This window comes from Melanerpes formicivorus, unplaced genomic scaffold (assembly GCF_026170545.1).
Source record: "Melanerpes formicivorus ecotype bairdi unplaced genomic scaffold, bMelFor1.0.p_v2 SCAF_212, whole genome shotgun sequence".
Lineage (NCBI taxonomy): Eukaryota > Metazoa > Chordata > Aves > Piciformes > Picidae > Melanerpes > Melanerpes formicivorus.
Window position 1 is genome coordinate 68,538 of NW_027142564.1, and position 17,009 is coordinate 85,546.

At 52.7% G+C, this 17,009-nt stretch overlaps 2 protein-coding genes across 2 annotated transcripts in view; both read left to right on the plus strand.

Moving 5' to 3' along the window:
• The window catches only part of LOC137457937 (zinc finger protein 252-like), a gene marked incomplete at its 5' end in the record, with an annotated part of 104,501 nt that overhangs the window by 49,481 nt on the left and 38,011 nt on the right, over positions 1-17,009 (plus strand). The gene's annotated exons all lie outside the window — the stretch shown is intronic.
• Positions 12,628-13,530, plus strand: LOC137457943 (olfactory receptor 14A16-like; the record flags this gene model as incomplete). The annotated part of the gene is made up of 1 exon (XM_068169693.1): positions 12,628-13,530. A coding segment is annotated over exon 1 (903 nt), but the record flags the coding sequence as incomplete, so codon positions are not given.

A 17,009-nucleotide genomic window follows, 5' to 3' on the forward strand; every position in this document is an offset into this window, starting at 1 on the left:
GGCAGCTTCCTCACACAGCCACACAATTGCCTGGCCTGCAAAAGACCTCTCTCAGCACTCAGGCCAACTGCCAGCCCCAACACCACCAGGGACACCAAACCATGGCCCCATGGCCACACCTGGCTGCAACACCTCCAGCCATGGCCACTCCACTGCCTCCCTGGGCAGCCTCTGCCAGGCCCTGACCACTCTGCCACCAAACTCATTCCTCCTCCTCTCCAACCTAAGCCTCCCCTGACACAATTTCAGGACACTTCCTCTCCTTCTGCCACCTGAGACTAGGCACAAGAGCCCAACCCCCACCTCACTGCAGCCTCCTTGAGGGAGCTCCAGAGGCCAAGAGGTCTCCCCTCAGCCTCCTCTTCTCCACACTAAACACCCACAGCTCCCTCACCTGCTCCTCTCAGCCCTGCTCTCCAAACCCTTCCACACCTTTCTTGCCCTTCTCTGCACCTGCTCCAGACCCTCAAAGTCCTTCTTGGAGTCAGGGGCCCAAAACTGACCCCAGCATTCCAGGGGTGGCCTCCCCAGGGCCCAGGACAGGAGGACAATCCCTGCCCTGGCCCTGCTGGACACAGCAGTGCTGAGACTTGCAGAGCACTGCAATTGCTTTGCTCACTTGCAGCAATCATTTCCTTCCCTTCCCAGCTCAGTGCACAGCAAAGAGCAGCAAGGGAATTGCTTTGGCTGCTGCTGAAGCTCCTCCAAGGAAGCTGCAGGACTTCTAACCAACAAAACCATCAACAACAGGCTGCCCCCAGCCCAAGCCAAACCTTTCAGTCCAAGTCAATGCAGTTCCTCAGCCACAAGCAGACACTCAACAGCTCAGCCTCATTTGGTTGCCTGCCAGCAAGCATTTCCCCAGGGGCAGAGCAGCTGCAGCAGAGCAGTCTGCTTCTGACCATGCTTCCTGCCAGCACAGCTGCCAAAAGCTCTGCACAGCTCTCAGCCTGCAGCCACACAGCAAAAGCTCCTCCTGCCCTGAGCCTTTCTGTGCTCAGGAGGCCTGCAGAGAAACTGAGAATCACTCTGCAACCCCCCAGGGAATCTTTGTGCCTCAAGAGCTTGCAGAGCACAGAGGCCTTGGATGCCACCACCCCCAGCACAGCCAAACCGCCCCACAGCTGACACCAGCCCCAGGCGCTCCCAAGCTCAGGCTCAGCACAGCACCCACGCCTGACACCCCCACGGCACCCAGCACACAGCCTGCCCACAGCTCCCCCCCGCGCCTGGCCCTCAGCCCAGCCGCTGCCCTTCAGCACAGCAGCCGCCCGGCACCTGCCAGCACAAAGCCTCCAAACCCCCAGGGCTCCCCCACACACCCTCACAGCAGCCTCTGCTGCAAGCCACACCCCACGCTCACCACCACCTCTCCTGCACACAGCAGCCCCCACAGCGCCGCTGCCACCTCAGCTCTGCTGCCAGCCCAGCCCCCAGCACAGGGACACAGGGACACAGGGCCAGGGACAGCCCCTGCAGCCCACCAATGGCTCCGCCTGCAACACAGCAGCAGCCAAAGGGGGCCTGCAGCTGCCCCCACCAGGGGGAGGCAGCAGCACAAGGAACCCCACAGACCCCCACCCCAACCCCACCCGCGGCCCCGCACCCGCACAGACCCCTCCCAGAACAGCACAGACGACGCTCACCGACCCTGCACACATCTGGCCTACCCCACAGCCCCCCCCCGAACACCCCCAACACCGTAGACTCCCACAGCCTCAAGGACTGGAGACACCAAAAGCTTCAAGAAGCACCGCTACATCCACACCAGAGAGCAGTCTGCACTGGAGGGGAGGCATAAATCCACCTAGAATCTGTGGAGTAATCATGATCCTTCTGAGAAGGTCTTTCCAGCACCAAAATCATCCCTTTTTACTTTGCAGTTCTCAGGGACTGGGGGTACCAGAAGCAACAAACACCTCCTGCCCTTCTGAACACCAATTATTGCTAATGAGAACAATTACAGTGTTGAGTCGGCACAGCTGGAGCTCCCAGTGGAGCTGGGCAGGGCTTTGCCAGGGTCTGTCTGGTTCTTCCCAATGCTTTGTGTCTCCCTGGGGTTGGAAATCATCTGTCCATTGACCAATTGTCTCAATAAACCCCAAAAGTTACCCAAATCCTGTCTGTTTGCTTTTATTTCAGATATCTCTGCCTCAATGACTTAATTTTGGGGGCATTTGCTCCCAAGGGATGGGGTGGAGCTGTGTGCCCAGTTCAGCGAGGGGACAATGAGGCGCTCACAGGAGTCTTGAGGGGCATCTCAGAGGCATTCTGCAGGGGCTTTCAGGTGATCTTAGGTGTTTGGGATTTGGATGGTCCTAGGAGTGACTTTTGGGATCTTTGGAGGGTGTAGGGGGAAGCTCATGGAGATCTTTGGAAGAACTCAGAAAGCTTCTGTTGGCTTTCCACTCTGAAGCTGGAACAGGTTGAAGAGCTGAGAAGAGATTAAGCTGCCTGTTCCCCCCAAAACAGAAGTGAGGGAAAAATAACACACAGAGGAACCAAAAAACCCCTCTGGGTTGAGATAAGGACTTGAGATAAGAACAAAAGAGTTGAACCCAAAAGAGATCCCATAATGCACACTGACCTGAGGCTGTTTGCAGAAAGAAGCACAGCAGTGAGCAGCAGCAGCCAGGAGTTAAACCCCTTCAGCCCTCCCCCTCAGCAAAAAGCCAGCACCTGAGAGCCAGAACCCAACAGCAGCAACCAGAACAGGAAGCCTCTCATGTTGCCATCTGAACTTCAAGCCCTGTAGTCCTTTGCTCCAGGCAGCACTGTCCCTGTGAAGGTGGCATGAGGCAGGATGGTGTGGAGTAATGGCAGCAAATTTCCAGCTTAACCTTTGACATTCCCAAGCCCTCATTCTGTGCCACCTGCACCATGCCCAGCAGCAATCAGCAGCACACCTCAGGCACTGTCCATTCTCACTCCACAGGAGGTTGCTTTGCAGTACCCAGAGGGCTGCTCACTGCAGGTGCTCTGCAGCTCCACTCTGTTCCAGCACAGTCTGGATCAGTCCATGCCCAGTCCAAATGCTGCAAATGCTGGGGCTGTGTTTCCACCTCTGGGGCAGTGTGAGTCCAGTGACTCCTTCCATGCCTCCAAGTGAAAGGAAATTGTGGCTTGCATCCCAGTACTCAGCTTCCAACACATCCAGGTGTGGGGATCCTCCTGTCACACCAGAAACACAGATGGGTTCCACCCCTTGTGGTTTGATGGTGTCAGAGCACTCTGGGCACCTGTATCTACTAAAGCTTTATCCTCTCATGGCTTCAACTTGCCAGGCCATTGGTTCTGTACAGTCCAACAAACCAATTTGTCTCTCCCTTCCATCTGGTTGGAGGCAGAGCCCCTCTAATTCTGTCTTGGGTCCCTTGCATCTTGTGAAGATGCTTTGGCAGTCCCTTCAGGAGGACCAGAAGCAGTTTCAGCTTCCCTGCTCTTCTTAGGCCATTTCCCACTGGAAACTGAGGCAGCATCTCTGGGGGGACAATTCCCTTGTAAGTCACAGACTCCTGCAGCCAGGACTGGATTGGGTTTTCCTTTCCACTTCCTCACATCCTCCCCATGGTCACACAAGTAAAGCAGAGGGTGTGCTGTGCTGTGTGCCTCCCAGATTCTCTCCCTTGGACAGGGGAGCAGCTGCTCCTCATGGCTGAAACACAGGACTGTACAGGTGGGGAATAAAAGCATCTTCTGGACCTGATGGAACTCCTGGGACAGTTCCTTCACAGCTGAAACACAGGCCTGGACAGAGGAGGAGAGATCTCCTTTGCCTTGCTGGGGCCTGCTGCTCGTTTCATCCACTGTTTGTCCTTGGTCATCTTCCAAGGCGTGAGATAAGCCATACCAAGCCAGCAGCCCTGGCTCTTTCTCTTGTTCCCATGGGGACCCTGATCCCTCCTGGTCCTTTGCAGGATCAGCTGCTTTCCTTGTAGGATTCTTTTTCCGTTCAGGAGTAGCTGATCCTGGAACAGGCTGATTCTCTGACACAGCTGCCATGCCTGTGGCACTGTCTGTAGGTCCAGAGACCTTCTCTTGCCCCTGAGCCCTCTGCACAGAGATGAGAAGGGCTCAAGAGGCATGGGCCAGGCCCAGGCACATTGCAGTGATTTCTGTCTCTCAGGAACTCCCAGGCTGACAACAGACTTTTCCCAAACCTTTCCCCATCTGGGGAGGATTTTGCACTTGCTCAGGGCTGAAATTCCAAAGCACCAGAGGTGACCACCAGCCTAAGAATTTGCCCCTTCCCTCCCCCACCCCCTGCCACTCATCAGCATCCAGCATCTGGGCAGATCTCACAGTGATTTCCTTGGGAGTGTCCTGTATTGCTCTGGATGAAACCAGAGCAAGCTGCCCAGCAGTGGACAGCACAGCTCTGAACCATTGCCCTAAGCTAACACTCAGCACCATCAGCAGCACTAACAGGACTGCAGCTCATCAGCCCCCTGAAAGCAAATCCATCACCATAGTGAACACACCACAGGAAAGAAAACTTCTGTCAAACTCTGTTGACAAGCCTCAAACCTTAATTCAATCCTCTTATCTCTTTGTTAGCTCAATCCTTTTGTCTCCTGCCAAAATCTGCCCTCATTAAGGCAGCTGCTTTCCTGCCCCACATTGGGCTCCAGAAAAGGTATGTACTGGGTACAGCTGAACCAGCAGCCTAACCTCTCTGCCTGCCCCAACACAGAACTGAGGGGAAAAGAACACCACACAAAACCTCATTCTGTTGACACAGAAACAAATGAGAGAAGAGTGTCCTGAGCAAATCAGATCATCAGAATGCAAAAGTACAGTGACCTCAGCCTGTGTGCAGAAAAGGCACAGTGGAAAGCAGCAGCAAGCAGCAGCAAGCAAGGCAAAAGCCCAAAGCAGGGAGCTTCTCCCTTACCCCTCCCTGTCCCACTGCCATCCCAGAGGAGCAGCCAACACCCAAAAAATCCCAGAAGCAGCAACCAGAACAGGGAGGCTCCCATGCTGCAATCTGAACTTCAAGCCCCATCATCCTTTGCTCCAGCCAGCACTTTCATTTCTGAGGCTGGCATGGCTGCAGCATGGTCTGGATAACAGCAGCAGAGTCAACTCAACCCATGACAATCAGGAGCCCCTCCAAGCAAAATGGAAAGAGCCTCTCAGCTTCTGTGAACAACTTACACTGCTTTGAAGGCAGCTGGACTTGCCACATGGATGCATTAGCTGAGAGCCCAGAAGAGTCCAAGGGGGCAGTGGAAGGTGACTTCAGAAGGATCCTTGAAGATGAAGTTCAGACAGACTTCATGATTTGTAGCTGGAGCCTTGGTATTTCCTGCTGGGATCTCCTTTGGATTCAGATCCCTGTGACAATTCACAGGGTCACAGATAACAGGATGTTAGGGGTTGGGAGGGACCTCTGGAGATCTCTGAGTCCCCCTGCCAGAACAGGACCATAGAATCCAGTGCAGGTCTCACAGGAACACATCCAGACAGGGCTGGCAAGTCTCTAGAGAAGGAGACTCCACAACCTCTCTGGGCAGCCTGTTCCAGGGCTCTGTCACCCATACATTAAAGAAGTTCTTCCTCCTGTTGAAGTGGAACTTCCTGTGCTGCAGTTTCCATCCATTGCTCCTTGTCCTATCCCAGGGCACAAGTGAGCAGAGGCTGTCCCTGCCACTTGCTTCCTGACCCCCAGCCCTCAGATATTGATAAACATAGATCAGATGACCTCTCAGCCTTCTCCCCTCCAGATTAAACAGCCCCAGACCTCTCAGCCTCTCCTCATCAGGCAGTGCTGCAGTCCCTTCAGCATTCTCACAGCCTCTGCAGCAGGTCCCTGTCCCTCTTGAACTGGGGAGCCCAGAACTGGATGCAATATTCCAGGTGGGGCCTCCCCAGGGCAGAGTAGAGGGGGAGGAGAACCTCCCTGGATCTGCTGGCCACACTCTTCCAAATGCACCCCAGCATCCCATTGGCCTTCTTGGCCACCAGGGCACATTGCTGTCCCATGCAGAACTTGCTGCCCACCAGAACTCCCAGGCCCTCCATGGGGCTGCTCTCTAACTATTTGTTCCCTTGAGTGCTGTAGTGTTCACATTGCTCTGGACATTGCATGGTGCAGATCACCTCTAGTGAATCTGAGGCTCCCCAGAAATTGCCAGTGGATTCCTCTTAATCACATGGATCCTGTCCCAGCAGGCACTAGTGCAGGAGAAGGAACGCCAGAGTGAAGAGAAGGAGAAAGGGAACTGAAAATCTCATCACCTGAATCTAGAAAGAAAGCCCTTGGTAGCAAATGTCCATTCTGGATGGACACAGAACACAACACAGAGAGCTGATGAGAGCAACTGCTGGGGGTGCACCAACAGCCCTGAGAACCCTAAGGAAGGGCTGGAGGGGGGAGGGCATTCACTGGAATTCCAATACCTGACAATACCTCTTGGACATACTGAGAATCACAGAATTGTCAGGGTTGGAAGGGACCTCAAAGATCATGCAGCTCCAAGCCCCCTGCCATGGGCAGGGACACCTCGCACCAGAGCAGGTTGCTCAGAGTCACATCCAGCCTGGCCTTCAAAACCTCCAGGGATGAGACTTCCACCACCTCCCTGGGCAACCTGTGCCAGTGTCTCTCCACCCTCATGGGGAAGAATTTCTTCCTAACATCCAATCTGAATCTCCCCACTTCTAGTTTTGCTCCATTCCCCCAAGGAGCAAGTCCTATCCCTACCCAACACCTTAAAAAGTCCTTCCCCTGCTTTCTTATAGCCTCCTTCAGGTACTGGAAGGCCACAAGAAGGAATCCTTGGAGCCTTCTCTTCTCCAGACTGAACAGCCCCAACTCCCTCAGTCTGTCCTCATAGCAGAGCAGCTCCAGCCCTCTACTCATCCTCATGGTCCTTCTCTGGACACCTTCCAGCCCCTACAGATCCTTCTCGTAATAGGTGCTTCAGAACTGGACACAGAGCTCCAGGTGTGGTCTCATCAGGGTGGAGCAGAGTGGGAGAATCACCTCCCTGGCCCTGCTGGCCACCTTTCTCTTGCTGTAGCCCAGGATACAGTTGGCTCTCTGGGCTGCAAGTGCACACTGGTGGCTCCTGTTGAGCTTGTGGATGAACACTTCCCTTAAGGATAATCCAGAATTAGAAGCACAGGATGGGGATGGAAGAGGCTCCTGATCCAAGGAAGAGACATTCCAAATGTGTCCAGAGATGCAACCTAACTGATTAGCAAATGTTGACTGCCTGAAGTCAAGGCACCGCTGTGGGAAAAACACTCAGGGTGTGCATCCATCCAGGCTGTCCCCATCCAATAATAAGGAACAAACACACAGGGTGGGCAGCACCAGGAGGAAGGGAAAGTATTGATGATGTGGTAGAAAAGGCAGGAAAATATTACCCCTCAGCTGGTCAGGAATCTGTGCACCTGGGGCAGTGCTCCCAAATACAACTGTGGCTGATCAGTGAGAGACTCCAAGTTGGGTCCAAGGAGATGTGAAATGGCACAAATGAAACAATGCTGCAAAGGAAAGGGCCTCTGCTTGGCACAGCTTAGCTTGATGGTTTCTGCCTTGCTCAGGAGAAAGTGAAGAAGAAAAGGCCATGGTGAAGACCTCTGCTCTCCGAGTCCTCTGCAATAGGACTGCAGGTGCAGGATCAGCTTCCCAGGGAGGAGGCAAACAGGTTGCAGAAATAGCTGCTCAGGAGGAAATGGCTCCAGGCATGGTCTTTGCCTCAGAATGAGGAGTGGGCACAGCACTGAACACAAGCTGTTGTGTTTCCATGGATCAGAGAGGAAGGACATGCACAGACATGGGTGAGAGATGGGAACAAAGCAGGATAGTGCAGGAAGGAGGAGCCAGCACAAGTTCTGCCCCATGAGGGTAGTGGAACACTGGAACAGGATGCCCAGGGAGGTAGTTGGGGTCCCATCCCTGGAGATCTTCAAGGTGAGGCTTGACAGGGCTCTGGGTAACCTGATCTAGTTGAGGATGTCCCTGGGAAGGTTGGACAAGAAAACCTTTGGAGGTCCCTTCCAGCCCAGCCTATTCTATGATCAGTGAGATATGGGAACCAAGCAGATTCTGCATGAGTGTGTGATGAATATACTGGTGATTTATGTTAAAATTATAAGACTTAGAGTGCACTGGGATTAAGGGTCAGGATCTTGTGAGGCCTGTTTTGAAAGTAAAGGGAAAGAAACATATCTTGCAGACTTGCAAGGATGCTGTCTGGTTAATTGGAGACATCACGGCTGAGAAGGAGCTGTCTTAAAGATAAACATTCAGAACTAGGAATTTGTTTTCTTCAGATAAGAAGCCTGGACAGCTGAGCATGGGTGAAAGTGGATGCTTTGACCCTTGAAGGGATTTGACCACCTATTCTAAGACTCATTATCATATGCCTGCCTTCCATTTAGCATAAGTTTGTTTATGTAGATGATGTAACTATGTAAGATAAAGAAAGCTATTGTAAGGCTGCTGTGGAGGTGGAGTTTTGTCCCCTCTCCAGCCCAGCACGCTGCTTTGCTTGCCTTTTATTGCCTTTTATTACCTTTTTATGATCTTTTAGTGCCAATAAAACTGTTACCAAAAACTTTTACCTGGAGTCATCTATAACACTCTGCACAGCTGTGCTCTGTCTGTGCTGGTGGGTGCTGACCTTCAACTAACCAGATAAGAAACTAATTCTTGCATAGGCTTTGAGCCAACAGAATTTCCTCCCTAATAATTACCTTTTGTCTCTCTAACCCTTTCTGGGACAAAAGGGAGGAATGGGTAGAAGGGGGGATAGTTGGGGAGACCCTCCTCGTTGGAGGAGGGAAAGGTTTTCTCTGTTATGTTCTTTGCTGTATATTTCTGTATATATTGTAAATCCTGTATATTGCATATATATTCACTGCATCTCATCCTGATTGTAAATACAGCTTATATTCATTTTTGCTTCTCCAACTGAGATAGCCGTGGTTTCTCTGTGGGGGGGAGAACTGAACTTTCTCTCACCACCACAGGGAATGTTGGGGGAGACACCACACAGCAGGCTGTGGAAAGCTGTCTATACCCTGAATTATTTAACCATCTCTCTGAGTGGTATGAACCCTGCCATAGTAACTCATTTCTTGTCATTGCAGTCTGTGAGCAATCCTTTGGCAGAAAAGGCCCCAGTGTAGGTCGGCAATTTACAGACCCTGGATTGGGAAGGCCCCTGGGATCTTGTGACCTGGGGCCATGGCTATGCTTGTGTTTCCACAGGTGCCAGGGTCCAGTGGGTCTCTGCTTGTTGTGTTTGGCCTACTGAAGAGCATGATCAATGGAAACAACGCCCTCAGCCCACACCAACTAACTCCATGGGATAGCAAAACATTTGGGCAGCACTGCTGCATGCAGTAAATCAAACCTGGAATTTAAATGCCTGTCAAGATTAAATTGTAACACACCAGTAAGGTGTTTTGAGAACCAGAACATGTGGGATGATAATTTGTTCTCGGCCTCATTAGAGCTTCAAGAATTAGATATTTCAGGGACCTTACAAGCAGAAAGCTGTGTGCACCTGCAGCATAGATCTGGAGCTGATCTAGTAATATGATCTTTAATCACACTCACTTTGCCTTAAAGCCATGCAGGCTTAGCCTAAGAGCTGAATGAGATGATCATGGAGGTATGAAGAACAAAGCTGAACACACAGCAGCCAGGGTAATCTTGCTTCAAATTGCTACAGCAAAGCACCAGCTCAGCTAAGGGAACTGGCATCTTGGGTTGCAAAACAAGACAAGGAAACATCAAAAGTCTTGCTTGAATGAGCCACTGATGAGGACAGTGTCAGCCATGCCAGCCTGCAAAATCGAGCTGCTGTTGGTTCTTTGTTATCAGCTCAGGGTCAGGGCTGGGCAGAATTTGATGGTCTGTGTAGTACACACTGAAGTGATCATTCTAAACATAGACATAAGAGTATTACAAACTGGGTTGTGAATATTGCTGATTGGATTAATCCTGATGTTGGCAGTGCCCTGTTCATTCTCATGCCTGCAAAGGGCCCTGCAGAAGATAATGAGCCCTGGGCAAAAAGGAGGAATTGTAGATAAAGCAGGTGGCCATGGGCAGCTTTAACCTTGAACTAAGCAGAGCTCTGCCCTTGAATCACGAATGGAAACAACTCCAGGAAAGAAAGTCTGTGAACAACAAAGGAAGAAACAGAGAGAACTCCCCAGGCTACCAAAAGGGGGAGAGAGGTGCCTGGACACCAAGCCTAAACTTAAGTACAAAGGGCATATGGACACAGAAAGAAAAATATATAAGCCATGGTGTGTATGAATCAAGAGGCCTCTGCTGAGGGCTGGTGCTTGAGCACATCTTGGTGTCATCTTTTTTCTCAGCCACCAACACTGCACAGCCTTAGCTGTTGAGTTTTTCCAGTTCTCTGAGTCCCTTCTTCCTGTTGTTGGTTTGGAGAACCTTGAGTTTTCCCTTCCATCAGCTAGCCAGGAGAAGTTCTCCTCACCTGTCACTGCCTGTTTTGGAATCTCTTGGCTTTGTCACAAGACATTGGTTTTGTCACCAGCTGTGTTCAGACTTTTCCCTTCACCTTCTGTGGCAGTGGAGGCTGGGTGCCTTCTATTCCTGCCACATAAGCTACACCTCCTGTGTCCAGAGGGTCCACCTGCATAAGGTGGACACAGGAAACAGCCTATTTCATACCCATAATATCCTGCACCCTCAATGTCACAAGACATTGGTTTGGGTTTGCACTTCAGAGGCTGTGTAGACTTAATTCATCTTCTAAAATCTGTTTGTGCATTCATCCCAGATATTGAAGGGAAAGAGCTGCAGGCATGGGACAGTGTAAGAGAGGCTGCAGTAGGGATGGCCAAGGGCTCTGGCAAGGCTGAGAGGCCCAACAGGACCAAGGTCTTTGTGCCCTTGGCTCTGGCAGTTGCCTCTGCCACCAAGGCCTGTGAGGAGAAACTTTGCTTTGAGGCTTTGAGGTTCTTCTAGACCAAGGGCAGTGGTCAGGGCTTGGCCTTTCTGCTTCACAGACCAAAGGCAAGTTTTTCTGCCCTGTACTTTGCCTTTGTCTCCCTGCAATCCTGGCCTCTAACAAGCTGCTCTGATGAGTCCCTGGGGAGCCTTTGTCAGTAACAAGCCTCAGTGAGGCCAATCAGTGCTTCAAGGTACTTTGGAGTTTTCTTCTGCCTTGGACTTCTTGAGAGGCTTCTTGGCAGTAGCTTGGCAGAGTCTCCTGGCAGTACCTAAGAATGATGTAATCAGACTCAAATACTCCATGGGGCTCATTAAATACTGCTGAACCTCTAATTATTGCCAAGGTTTCTGCAGCTAATTGGAGAGGTTTTTATTGCACAAAGCATCTGATAAAAAGTATTTTTAAAGGGACATTTCATTCCTTTTCAGCAGGAGTTGTCTCTTTGCAAGCAAACCATAGCAAAACCTGACAAGGTCCTACCCTGGTCACTGCTCACCCTCACGCCCCACTGCTACCAGCAGAGCCCAGAGCCACAGGTGAGGGACAGGATCTGCCTTGTCAGGGGCTGGGGGTCAGGGCTTAGCCATTTGGATCTATGAAACCCCTCCAGGTTTCCTCAGCAGCAGAGCCACCTTGAGCTGCTTGTCCTGACCTGTCAGCACTGCCTCAGTTCTCTGCTCTTACCAGAGCCTGAAGATGCTTCAGTGCCTCCAGTGAAGCTTCCCTTGCATCCACTCTCTCCTTCTGCTCTAACCAAACCCTGGGGACCCTTTCCCAGTATGCTTCACTGGGACCCATTAAGAGTAGAAGAAACTTCAGAGTTTGAGTCTGACTTAGACTTCTGGAGAGGTTTCATCAGCTTCCTCTCAGTCCCTCAGGTTTACAGGGCACCAAAAGCTACCAGAGGAGTTATTAAAAGTCCTTGGGCTGGACTTCTGCTGCCCAATTGGGCCGCACTCCTGGGCTGGAAGGAGCTGCTGGCAAGCAGGCAGTGCTGAAGGAGACAGCTCTGGCCAGGAGCATCTTCTCTGCACAGCACAGCAGGGCTGAGTACACTGCCAGAGGATCTCATGGAGATGAGGAAGGCAGAGAGAGCTTCAAGGTGGCCAGGACTGGAAGGATGCAGAAAGCTCACTTGAGGAGAAGTCAATGCGGTCACAGACACAGTGAGACTGTGGGTGCAGGACACTGCAGCTGTAGCTCCTGGAGGCATCTCCATCTCAGCAGCTGATGCTCAGCTGAAGGCTCCTGGAGTGTGCACACAGAAGGAGGATCAAAGCCCTTCAGTTCCATCCTGAGAGCAGCAGTGAGCAGAGCTGGGTAAGGAGATGGCTTCACCCCCAGCCCCTCTGCCTTTCTCTCTTCCCTTCAGCGTCTCTGCAGCACTGCAGGCCTGGTCCCTGTTTCTCCACCTCTCCATGGGACTCTCATTCCCTGGGATTGGGCTGTTGGTAATTTTCTGTTCTGACTCCAGAGGAATCTTCCTGGCAATGCTTGGTCCCTTCTGCATTTGAAGCTGTGATGAACTCTGCCATGGGTTGGTAGTGATGGGACTGAGCTGATCCATTCCTCATGCAGCTTAGGGACAGGGGTTACAATGAGGCTGAGAGAAGTGTGCCCTAACTTGTCATTGCCTTTCCCTCCTTGGACAGGTCTCCATGGCCAGAGGCAGCAGATGGCCAACAGCAGCTCCATCACCCACTTCCTCCTCTTGCCATTCCCAGGCACAAGGCAGCTGCAGCTCCTGCACTTCTGGCTCTTCCTGGCCATCTACCTGGCTGCCCTGCTGGGCAATGGCCTCATCATCACCACCATAGCCTGGGACCACCACCTCCACACCCCCATGTACTTCTTCCTCCTCAACCTCGCCCTCCTTGACCTGGGTGCCATCTCCACCACTGTGCCCAAATCCATGGACAATTCCCTGAGGGACACCAGGGACATCTCCTATGCAGGATGTGTTGCTCAGCTATTTTTCTTTCTCTTTTTCATTTCAGCAGAGTATTTTCTCCTCACCACCATGTCCTACGATCGCTACGTTGCCATCTGCAGACCCCTGCACTATGAGACCCTCCTGGGCAGCAGAGTTTGTGCCCACCTGGCAGCAGCTGCCTGGGCCTGTGGCTTTCTCTATGCTCTGCTGCACACAGCCAATACATTTTCCCTGCCTCTCTGCAAGGGCAATGCTGTGAACCAGTTCTTCTGTGAAATCCCCCAGATCCTCAAGCTCTCCTGCTCCACATCCTACCTCAGGGAACTTTGGCTTATTGTGGCCAGTGTCTGTTTAGTCTTTGTCTGTTTTGTGTTGATTGTGGTGTCCTATGTGCAGATCTTCAGGGCAGTGTTGAGGATCCCCTCTCAGCAGGGACGCCACAAAGCCTTTGCCACCTGCCTCCCTCACCTGGCTGTGGTCTCCCTGTTGCTCAGCACTGGCTTCTTTGCCTACCTGAAGCCCTCCTCCATCTCCTCCCCATCCCTGGACCTGGTGGTGTCAGTTCTGTACTCAGTGGTGCCTCCAGCAGTGAACCCTCTCATCTACAGCCTGAGGAACCAGGACCTCAAGGCTGCCCTGAGCAAACTGATCAATGGATGCTTTCAGAAGCAGTAAACTCTTCTGCAGAGCAGTTCTGATGTCACTTAGTGCAGGCCCAGCCTGGCTGCTGGAGTTCTGGCTGCTGCTGGTGCTGTTCCCCTTGTGAGAATGTTGTTGTACCCACACAAATGTCTTTTTTCAGACTATTTCTACTTCAGTGTTGTCCTGTCTGGTGTGACCCAGAGGCTGCAGACATCAGGAGCTGTGGTCCCTGTGTGTTCAACACAATAAAGGACCCTGCAGGGAGTTGTTTGCCTGAGTTCCTTCCTCCAAGGCTTCTGTGGAGCTGCAGGACAGTGCCTGTGTGCAGAGGTGGAGGGGCAGAGTCCCAGCACAGCAGCAGTGCCAGGCAGCCCCAGAGCTTGGGCTGTCCTCAGCTGCTCTTTCTTCCCTTCCACCCTCTCCTGCTGAGCCTCTGTGCTGGGGCAATGCTTGAGTGCTCTGGCAGCTTGGGCACTGTGCTGCTGTGTGGCAGTGCTGGGACTGCAGGCAGGGAGAGTCCAGGGCTGCTTGTAGGACAGAGCTGTGCTCCAGAGCAGCACTGCCATCAGAACAGGAGTTCTCCTCATGCCTTCATATCCCAACCCTCTCCCATTACAGACTGCACCTCCTCAGTGTCCAATCTGGATACCCTGACTCCCTTCCAGTAGAGACTCAGTCCAAACATGGGTCCTTTAACCCCTTCCCAGTACAGATGTGGCCTCATCCCAGTCCAAACTGCATCCTACTGTCCTCTAGCACTGCATCCTGGGTCCCATCCAAGCACAGAATGAATCCCCTGGCTTCCTTCCCAGTACCATCTGCATCCATCCCAATGCAAACTGCGGACCTTCATGCCCTCCCAGTACAGCCTGGGCCCTGTTCCAGTGCAGGCTGCATTTCCTGACCACATTCTAGGACATTCTGGTCCCTGCATAGCACAATTTGGATCCTTAGAGCCCCTTCTAGTACAGACCTGGTCACATCTCAGTACAAACTGCATCTTCTGAACCCCTCCCAGCTCAGATGTGGTCTTATCCCAGGACAAACTGCATCACTTTCCCATCTCCCATACAGTTTCCTGTGCCACTACAAAGTGCATCCCTTGGACCCCCCCCGAGTCCCATCTGTACCCAGCACAGCACAAAATGGATATCCTGATCCCAGTGCAGCTGTGGCCTGACCCTGGTACAAATGGGATCCCATTGCCATCTCCCAGCACAGTCTGAGTCTCATCCCAGTACAAAGTGCATCTCCTGAAACCCTGATTCCATCCCAGTGCAGACCAGGACCCCTGATGCCCTCCCAGTTCAGACTGGGGCCCCCTCCAGGTACAAACTGAACCTCTCTGAGCTCTCCCAGTACAGACTGGGCCTTGGTCCAAAACAAGCTGAATCCCCTGGTCCCCTCCCAGAGCAGACATGGCTTCATCCCAGCACAATCTGGATCATCTTGCTCCATCCCAGTACACTCTGGGTCCCATTCCAGTACAAAGTGGATTCCCTGGTGCCTTCCCAGTACCTACTGCATCCCTCCACATGTTCACTCTGTACTCTAGTTCCAACCCAGTACTGACTGGGCCCACTTCCAGTACTAACAGCAGCCCTTGGTGCCCCCTAGAAAAATCTTTTACACCTCCCAGTAAAAGCTCACCCCATGGCCTCTCCCAGTAACACTGGGCCTTGTCCCCATACACTCTGAAACCCTAATCCTGCCCCAGTACAGCCTGGCCCCTTCCTGTCCAAACTGGATCCCTGCAGTTTGGGGCTCCCCAGGTCAAGAGAGACAGAGATCTGCTGGAGGGAGTCCAACAGAGACTATGAGGATGATGAAGGGACTTGAACATCTCTGCTGTGAGGAAAGACTGAGAGCCCTGGGGCTTCACAGGAGAAGCCTGAGAGGGGATCAGATCAATGGCTATCAATATCAGAGGGGGTGGTCAGAGGAAGGTGACAGGCTCTTGGCAGTGATGCCCAGTGACAGGACAAGGAGCAATGGATGCAAGATGAAACACAGGAGGTTCCACCTCTAGTATGAAGAGACTCCTCTGTTCTGTGAGGGTTCTGGAGCCCTGGAGCAGGCTGCCAGAGAGGTTGTGGAGTCTTCCTCTCTGGAGACTTTCAAACCTGCCTGGATGTGTTGCTGTGTGACCTGTCCTGGGGGATCCTGCTCTGGCTGTGGGGTTGGACTGGGTGATCTCTGGAGGTCGCTTCCAACCCCTCATATTCTGTGATTTAAGTCCTCCCAGTACAGGCTGGGCCATATCCCACACAAACTGCATCATCCTATCTCCTACCTGTAGATACTGGACCTTGTCCCTGTACAAACTGCATCCACTGGCTTCCTCCCAGTACAAAATCAGCTCCTTCCCAGTACAAATTGGATTCCTTTAGCCTCCCTCAGTACCTACTGGCCTCATTCCCAGTACGAGCTTGATCCACTGTCTCCTCACAACAAAGAGTGGGTACCCTTACAGTACTAAGCTCCATCCCCTCCTAGTACAACCTGGACCTCTTACACTCTCTCTAAGCTGTCCCCACCAACCCTACCCCTACCCTCTGCTCCTCCCCTGAACCCAGTCCCCATCTCTATCTCATAAGAGCTCAGGCCTCATCTCACCCCTCCAAGCTCAGCCTCTCTCAAACCTAGCCCTAACCATGATTTTGCCATCATTGCTCACCCTGGCCCCAGCCTTTACCCTTGGCATCTACTCCTTGCCCTCAGCCCATCCCCACACCAGCCACTACCCCTCTAAGGTTGTCCTTACCTGAGCATTGCCCAGGACACTCATCAGGACACCAAAGCCACTCCTAAGCCTTAGCCTGAGCCTCAGCACTCAAAGGTATCCCTGAGGCCTCAGCCCGCCCCTGAACACTTCAGTCCCAAACCTCCTTCCTATGCTCTGACCCCTCTTTGGTATCCCCTCTCACACTTGAGTGATTCTGCTTGGCCCCTGGCAGGCCTGTGAGCAAACAGAGCAGCCTCATGGCCATGGGAGAGGAGCAGGAGGTGAACTGTGTCTGAGCAGCTCATGGACACAGGGTGGAGATGGGTGGCAATACCGTGGGCAGCTCAGCTGTGCCTCAGGATCTCCTGCACAGCAGCAGGCACAAGGCTGGGCAGGGGCTGGGAGGTCACTGCTGGCTCAGCAGCTGATAGAGCAGCAGAAGGAAGAGGGCAGGAAAGGGACTGGGCGGTCACTTGCTGCAGCAGATGAGAGGGCAGCCCCTGACTCCTGGCTGGGCTCTGTGCTTTTGGCCTCCCAGCTGCCAGAGTCCACAGCAGGCCAGCAGAAGGCATGTGATGTGCAAGGGACTTGTGTGACTCCCTGTCCCTAAGCTCCTGGTGGCCCCTGCAGGAAGAGCCCTGGAACTGGGTCACCTCCCTGCCACCTGATTGCCTGAAGGGACAGCATCAGGGACAGGGCTTGGCTTTGGCTGCAGGAGAAGATGAAAGGCAGCAGCAGGGACGTGCCTTGGAAGGCT